General features: G+C 42.5%; 1 protein-coding gene across 2 annotated transcripts in view; it reads right to left on the bottom strand.

Moving 5' to 3' along the window:
• Positions 1–276: 276 nt before the first annotated feature.
• The window catches only part of LOC126536780 (uncharacterized), a 46501-nt gene continuing 37688 nt past the window's right edge, over positions 277–9089 (bottom strand). The window contains exons 11-12 of one of the 2 annotated variants that reach the window (XM_055073923.2): positions 4738–4827; positions 277–1459 (exon numbers count right to left, since the gene is read on the bottom strand). In XM_055073923.2, coding sequence (XP_054929898.2) covers positions 1380–1459; positions 4738–4827 — 170 coding nt within the window. In that variant the 3' untranslated portion in view covers positions 277–1379. The remainder of the gene's footprint in view (positions 1460–4737; positions 4828–9089) is intronic. The other variant, XM_055073924.2, reaches the window with a different exon arrangement.

Here is a 9089-nt window from a genome sequence, read left to right as displayed (position 1 = left end):
ACTCACTGTTTGAGGCCAGTGGCGGAGAATACATACTGAAGCCATTCAGGCGCAATTTCGGCCGATTCTCTGTGCTTGGCGCAATTTGGTGTAGGAATTTGAACTTGTATGAAAATGGCACAATTGGCGCACGAGTCCCACCACTGGATATTGAAAACAAAGCAAAAATCAATGAAAAACCTGAGAAGCATAAAAAAATCTAGTCAGCAGCTCGGGTAAACAGTAAAATAAAGCACTGCAAAATATTACAATAGCAGTAAGTATGCAGCCAAAACATTAACACAAGAATGCAATAAGTTTACTACAGACAAACAGGCAAAAGTTTGTAAATTTGGCAGGAGCAACACAATTTCCCAAACTATCAATTGCCAGTGTGCTTGTGAGCCACAAATTGCACCAAGAGATGGGATGGACAAAATGTGCTTGTGGATTACCATATTACTAGTATTGAAATTGCCACTAAGTCTGGGCAGACCTTTTCAATTGGTAACCTCACACCAATCCATAAAGCAATAAGAAATATTAACACAATAATCAACACTGTAAGACAAAGGAAATAATTTGATGACTAGTTGCATAACATGCCAAATGGGAGCCATCACAGTTTACACCAGGCATGATAAGCAGCAACTTGCTGTACCCAGGAAAAATTTGGATGAGTTATGTACATGCATAACATTACAATGCTGAACAGAGTAAACATCACTCTCCCAGACCTGTTAAAGGGTGATCGCTACTTTTTCCTAGAGTGACGTTAATGAAACAGCTCCCAGAAATGTCAGCCTTCAAATAATTATGAAACAACTATCGTTCTTGGGTTTGAAAAACAAAAAGGAAGATAAAACCAGACACTTCAGCATTAGCAGAGAGGAGGTATTTTACAATAATTGCGGATGGCACACAAACAGTTTCTTCACAGTTCAGCATGTCCTCACTCCATTTGAACTTTTGTGATTGTACTTTGGTCAGCACTAAAGTTGCTGGTGCTTACATCAACGTTAGTACTGACAAACAGTGCAACAATAATAAAAAATCAGAGAAGAATCAAACACAGAAAAGACGTAAGACATCCAACACGTAATCTGCAGAGGTTTAACGTTTGACTTCAGAATGAACAGCACAGTTACAAGCAACTGCTGAAGATAGAACACGAGCACAAGCTGTGGTTGTCCAACTTTAATCAGGTACAGGAAGTCACGGTCTCCAAAGACTTCAAAGCAAAGCGTGTGCCAGCTTTGCACTTGCAGCCAAGCTTGGCACTGTACAGATCATGCAAGTTGTGCAGTTAAAATGCTGTACAGTGTGTTTCAGCAGCACAACATGGAGTACAAGTTGGAGCATCACTACTACACAAGTGGCATGAGATGAGAGAGCTATCCTCAATTACGCCAGCCAAGCCTCCACTTGATAGAAGACCCGCCGACAACAGACCTCAAGTTCAGAGGAGTGGGAACAAAGCCTGCATAGAGAAAAACATTTTTAAAAAGATAGCGCACCTTAGCTAACATCAAGAGTCAACAGCAGTGTTGCAATATCTACAGATGCATGTGGATATCTGCAGCTTTCCTGTTATCTGTGCATTTGTTGATTGGCTGACTGAATTATCCATGGGGTTTAACGTCCAAAAGCAACAATGGAAGTGAGAGATGTTATTATGGGGTGCTCTCGATTAATTTTGACCACCTGGGGTTCTTTAACGTGCCCCTAAATCAAAGTGCACAAGTATTTTTGCATTTCACCTCCTCGAAATGCAGCTGCTGCAACCAAGAATAGAACCAGCAACCTCGCACTCAGCAGTCTAATGGCCTAGCCACTGAGCCACCACAGTGACTATGTGTGCATCCATGCATGCGTAAGTTACACATACCTACAAAAAATTTTTAAACTTTTTTTGACTAGTCACAAGACTGCTTATGCCAGCTTCCCATTACTGACCATTTGGAGCTGCACTTTCTTCAATGAGTTGTCCCATTATTATTATATTGTTATCGTTAAACTAAAGGGTTTGATGTCGCAAAACTGTACAATGGGTATGAGAGCCTCGGGATCAATTTAGAACACAAGGGGCTCTTGTGGACTAAAACATCCACCTAATGCATGGTACAGAAGCTCTTTTGCATTCTGCCACCATTGGAATACAGCCGCCCCGGCCAGTAATAAGATCCACTACCTCGTGTACAGCAGAGCAATGCCATGCCCGCAGTCACCGCAGTGGGTATGCCTCATTAGGAGTTGATGGTTGCGATTTCTGAAAGTCAATTCATAATGATCTTCCGCCCACACTAAATTTGTATATTTTTTTATGTTCATATATTATTTGCGAGTTTCTCTCCTGATTAAAACAACTGGAATTTACTGCACTACCTAGTTGTCATATTTATTAACTCCCTTTGCGTTAGCCTTTTTAGTGGTCAACATGTCATTCAAAGACATCATCACTGCTTGAAGTGAAGGGAAAAAGTACTGTTCACCTATAGCTATCACTAGGCAAAACAAACGAATAAGTTCTCATGGCAAAGCCGCGATAAGTATGTACGCTCTCGTCACCCTGTGAAGTCCACAGTGGCTAAACCAGGAATGGGACAGCTGTAAAAGCTTTTGAAGCAATTTTTGGAGCAAAATATTTCAAATTTTGAGTATGTTAACAGGGAAAAAAGTGCATTTTTGGAGCACCAAATTGCAAATTCCTAGCAACTTTTTTCAAGCAGAACACTCAAAATCTGAAGAAGCTTAATGAAATAAGTTATCCCAATTTTTAGTCTTGTCCTTCCCTTTTGCACTAAACCTGGCGTGATAGATCCAACTTCAGAGTGTGCAAAAGACCGCCGTGTTATGCTTTTTAGTGTTTACCAGCTACAGCAAAGTCCCTATAATTGTAGCTCTCATAGTTTAAACTAATGAATAACTCGAACAGTATTTTGGGTCCCGTCACAGCTCCAGACACGTAAACTGGAAAAAGAAAATATCTTCACATCATGCATGCAATACGATTACCAATTGACACACCCAGGGTTTGTGCTAGCAAACAGAAAGTGGAGAGGACAACGGTGTCGCAGTCGTTCAACGTACTGCAGGCACATGGTACAGGTACAAAGTACTGCAGCAATGCAGAGCAATGGTTGTATTTTGCAACCACCCACAGAAATTTAATTGCAGACAGTCCAAATGTAGCTGGAAGCTGAGATTAGGCCTTCCTTTAATTATTTTATGTGTAGCAGAGCTCTCTACTGTGCACCATGAGGACGCTGTATAAGACATGATATACACCCGATAGTTTTTGAACAATTTGTGACCATCCTTCGTGCATGTAAGATTTTTAAATTTCGTATATTTAGGCATCCTGAGTTGTGCGTAATTCCCTTATGTGTCAACACAATTATTATTTTTGCAGGAATCATTAGCAATAACAGATTAGCCACATACTTTACGAATAGGTAAGATGTCAATCTTGGCCATTACTCTTTGAAAAACATAGGGCTTGAGATGTGCTTATAAAAAAGTTTACTTGCATTCCGACAGCCCTACATCTTTAAAAGTTGATAGAGGAGTGGTGCAGAACTGATACAAAACGGACGCCAATCTCTAGTATGTGACTTCTACAGAAATAATGTACTATTTACTAGAATTAATATGGAAACATCTAAATATGGGTTGAATTTAATCTTGTAATGCCCAAGTACAGTTCTACATTAAGGAAAATTGGAGCAACTAGGGCTGGTATAATGTAACAATTCATTCTGTTCAATTCAATGTCTCTTATTATTTGCTGTTCACAGTCGGCTGATTAAACGCAGGCAGCATGCCATTCTGACCACTGATGAAGCACAACAAGGAACGATATTGAAGCAGAATCATTACCGCATTTACTCAATCATACCGTGCCCCCAAATCTAACGCACTCCCAATTTGTACAGGTTTAAAGTAAAAAAAAAAAAAAAAAAAAAAAGCACACTAATGTAACATGTACCCCGATTTATATTATAAAAAATATAGCATGCCCTGCACGCTCGTGATTGATAATGAAAGCAGCGCTCAGTCGTCGTCACTTGCACTTCACTGGCTGCAAGCACCAAGCACACAGGGCCGGTATGCTCGAGCAATCACTTTTAGACATACTACTATCACTTTCGTGAGATTTTACGTCACTGCATCAGACTTGTCAAAGTATGCAGTGCACAGCGTTCCTGGCACTGTGCACAGATAGCAAGCTTGGCGCCAAGCCAGAAACATTGGCAGCCATATATGCCAACACATCTGGTGCCAAGACGCACGAAATCCCACTAAAGTGTCTCCGAAAATGATCAAAGTCAAGCTCATAATGAACCGACAGCAACTTTCACGAAAATGTGCTCTGCCACCATCTTATGATGGCGATGAAATTTTATCCGACGGCTCTGATGGTAAGCTGTTGCCTACCAATTGCACATTAGATTGGAGTAAATATGGTACAGTGTCCCAGCCTTGTCCACCTTTATTTCTGGTTATGAAAAGTACAAGTTGCGCAAGTTAGTAAAGTAATTATATAGTAATTGGCTTTTTCAACTATCTGCATCTGACCCATAACTCCAGCATATCAAAAACACAATTATTAACTTTCCATTAAATTTCCTGCACTTAAATCAGCATTTTGAGGAATCACACTCAGTGTAGCACATATGGAACAGTGCACATTACAGCATTAACAATAATTGAACACATGAAGTCTTCTGAACGTGCATTGCAGTCATGCCTGCATACCGTGCTTCAGTTTTAGCATCCGGGTGCGCCTAAGCGGTGGAGTCAAGTGCAGTCGGTCGTCTTCTAACCAGCATTCGTTCTCCAAGGTCGCTGGTGTGAGAATCCGGGACATGCAACAAAAAAGTGACGTCAGCACATCTATACAAGCCAGCGCTGCAAAAGTCTGCACTAGAATAGCAGCTTGGGCTTGTTGGTTTTCCATCCTGCTGTTAACAGCGCAAAATCAGGGTAGTGTCGGCGCGCAGCTTCACCAAGGTGACGTTCCACAGAGCCTCGGTAGACCTGTCGATGACGCGCAATGTATTCCGCCACTGCCGAGTGCTGCTGGAGAGACGGTGGCGTAAGCAATCCCTGTACAGACGGGCCTGGTGGTACCATTCAGATTTTAATATCTTCAAACATCTTCGCCCGTGGCTATCAGAGGGTGCATGCCCTCCAAAGAGGGCAATCACTTCCGGCGGAAGAATCTTCATACGGGTGCAGAACAACATGGTTCTCGCTTGGCAGACAGCGTTGACAATGAGGGCAATGAGTGCTGGGAAGTCGAGAGTCAACAGCGCTTGTAGTGTCTTCTTGTCTCATCTCTTGTCAACATTTTGCGCTGCTAACAGCAGGAAAGTCTGCAAGGTGGACTTCCCTGAGTGCGTGGTTACTTTTGCTTTAATTTGCACATGTAGGCAATTGCTCCAGCAGGCTAGCGTCAAATGCAAACACGTGCTGGCCTTACGCACAACAAATTTATCACTCACTGAACTGATTTGCACTTGGTCAATTTCTGTGGGGCTTTGTGCCGCATGCAGACTATGAGAGTGCCAAAACCCCAATCTGATTATGAGGACTCCGGAAACTTGGACCACCTGGGGTTCTGTGAAGTGTACCTAAATCTAAGTACATGGGTGTTTTGCATTTTGCCCCCATGAAAATGCGGCCGCTGTAGCTGGGATTCAATCCCATGACCTTGTGCTTAGCAGCCTAACACCATAGCCACTAAGCAACCACGGCGTGTCGGAGTGGTGGTGTCTGTGAATACATTTCAGTACCCACAACATGCAGTACTGTAGTGAATGTGGACGATGTCATATGCACTGCAATGAAGCTGACCCTAACCTGTGCCCGGGTATGCTCATTTAGTCACTGATTCGCAACCCTGGCCGTGGCCCAAGATAATTCACGAAATGTGCAACATCTGTAAACTGGTTGTGACATCTACTCAGAAGTTGGTCAAACTAAACTTCAATGGCAGGTTTTGTTTTTATACTACAGATGGCGTAATAAGGCTCATCAAACTTGCAATCAGCCATGGCTTGTGTGCATATGATGAATGAAAGTGTCTTGCAACAGATTAGCAGACATTTAATGTCAGGTGCCCAGATATTGTGTTATTTCTGGTGTTGAAAAAACTGATCTGATAATTAAAGTGAGCAGGAGCAGACATGCAGGCACTGAGAAAAAATTGAGAAAGAAATTAGCAGTCAACCCATACGTGCACCACAACTTATCACACTGGTGCCTTGCAAAACGACGTTAATGTATCATTTTCTGCCAAGAAGGACATTGGTAGGGTGTGTGCAGCAGTTCGGAAGTGCATTGACGAAGGAGGGATGGAAGTGGCCAAGGAAGTTTTCAACCAGCTCTGGGAGCAGCAAATTTGGCACTTTGGAGCAGGTTTGGAGCAAGAATTATCCATTTTGAAGCAGAAGACACACATATTGGAGAAGCTTGGTAAAGCTCAACATGAGCAAAATAAATGCAGATAAAGAAAAGGTGTTCTTTGTTTGACTTTGTAGAACACTATTATGTTACAACAAATCACTTCTGCAGAAGCGCACCGGATGGAAGAAAGTTAATGAAAGAGTAAAATTGTCATCTACCCGACCGTAGCAATGAGCTACAAAGAAAACACGCTTAGGTTTCTCAGAAACAACTATTAAAGGGACCCTGAAACGATGTTGACGATTTTGTACAAGCGTACCCAGTCATTAGAGTAGGTCCTTCTGATCATTAATTGACACATCTAAGTGCTCCGCGAAAAGCGTGAAATTTATTATAATGTTTTAAAAATGTACATCATTGCCGATCGCAGCACACTGCTTGGTGGAATTTTCAGCTGCCCCTACCCATATGACGTTAATCAATCAATTGATGTCAGTAGGGCGAGCTATCTGATTGGCTACCCAGGGCGCGTCATCTATAAATTTTCCACCTTTATGGTGAACAAATGATGTTCGTAATAGTTGGAACGTTAGTTAGTTTGTTTCTATAGAAAGAAAGTAACAGAAAGATAATGCACAAGAACAATTTCTCACTACACTTGAGCCCTTCCGGCACACAGCAAGCACCATCTCCTTGTGTTACAACATGCTCCATTTTGACGAGAGCTCCGCGGTCAGAGTCAGTCTCAGTCTTTTCGCGAGCACTATGATTCGACTTTGTTGCGTTGTGGACTGCAAACGTAGCGACTGGCAATATGTCAAGCTGCGACATCGTGTCCCTCTGCAAGGCAGCAGACAAGCGGACTGGCTGCAGCGCATCGTACTGCCGCTATCCGATCGGCGCCAGGATTTGCACATTAAAGAACCACCTGTGGTTCTTTAATGTGCACCTAAATCTAAGTACACGGGTGTTTTCGCATTTCGCCCCCATCAAAATGCGGCCGCCGTGGCCGGGATTCGATCCCGCGACCTCGTGCTCAGCAGCCTAACACCATAGCCAGTGAGCAGCCGCTGGACGTGATGCACACCGCAGTTGTGAGCCTGAAACTTCTGCGAATGCGAGCGCAGATATCCGACTATTTCAGAGCGCCCAATGCTTGGCACACTGTTTAGAGGTATAAATAAACATTTCATTTTTCACACCCAATTTTCCAGAACGGATATTTTTTATCGTAAGTGGCAAATGTGTTTTCGGAGCTACGAGAGTATATTCAGCATCTTCTTCTTCTTTCTTTTTTTACGGCAGTCCAGATATAGCAATGATAGGTCATAATGATCGGATTTTTCTTTCTTCTTGATATTGCTATAAGTGGACTGCACTGTATTATCCCTGTAACTGGATGCAGTGCATGTGTGAAATAGATTTGAAATGTTACTCACAAGGCGTACCCCATTAACCAGCAGAGATTTACCATTAAGCGCACAAGCAAGTGCTAAAAATTTGGAGCACGCTTAAGCTTCGCCTTTAAGAGTGGAACACGATAGCATTCAAAGATCCCCGGACTGCTTCACACGCCCTCCTCGCAACTGCAGCTTATGTGACCGTAATGTTTACCGGGAAACGCTGGTGGCGAATGCTATGCATTAAGGCGAGATTTATAGCAGAAATGTGGCCACTTGCATGGGCCGATCCCTGAGGTAGTGCCACAGCCGGGAAAAAAAAATTACATAATTTTCAGGTTTCTGCTATTGTTTTGCACTTTTAATATTTAAGTCTGAAAAGATTTAACGTAAAATGCATGCACTGTCGGTGTTTTGTTTCATGACATTTGTTTGTGGGCTGTCATGCTCAAAAGTTTGTGGGCTGTTATTGTCATTCTCAAAATTCCGAAGAATAACTTTGTCAAGAATGTAAGACAAGGTACGAGCAACTTTAGTGGTAGAATGGTGCAGCAATATAATCCACATATACTGTATGTCATATAGCAGGGCGTGGCTTATACATATACCTAAATATATATGGAAATTTTCACTCACGGACAACTTCACTGACGCCAACACCAACACTAGATTTTCTGCGACACGGGACCCTTAATGCTATCATGTTATAATGTATACCGAAACTGACGAGCTACATTCTGAGCAAATTGTATGAGTTATTCATTCAACTGAGAGAGCTATTTCCTTCCAGATTGCCCCATAAAAAAGAGCCAGTTGAATTGATATTTAGCTGGTCCATGTAGTGCACAAACACATAAGACTTACATAAGACATTCATAATGCACTGCATAGCACAAAACAATTTTCATTTTCCTGTGCTGAAATGGATTGCTAAGGCTTGAATTCCAAGGCTAAACTCTAGTGAATGCACAACTATGGCTGTGTGGTTTCTACTGAACAAGCACGTCCTTCTATATTTAGCAACTTTAGTTGAAATTAGTGTTTTGGCTTGGGGCAGGTTAGCACAGCTCAATGGTTTGGCACATTATGGCGCAATTGGCGCAGCGCTTCCATCCCTAAAGGGGGGTGGGCAAAGGATGCATGCTTGACAAAATATGCCGCCAAGTCTGTCCCATGTGTCTCGGAGGTTGTGTACTCCATTCCCTTCGAGTGTCGTCACATGCACGGGGTATTTTAGCTGGTGCCTAAATGTGCGCTTGAAGGAGCATCTTAAGCAATGAAAGCGCCAGTATGTTCCTC

The sequence above is a fragment of the Dermacentor andersoni genome, chromosome 4, assembly GCF_023375885.2.
Source record: "Dermacentor andersoni chromosome 4, qqDerAnde1_hic_scaffold, whole genome shotgun sequence".
NCBI lineage: Eukaryota > Metazoa > Arthropoda > Arachnida > Ixodida > Ixodidae > Dermacentor > Dermacentor andersoni.
Note: the sequence above shows the minus strand (reverse complement) of the source record. Positions and strands in the feature narration are given on the sequence as shown.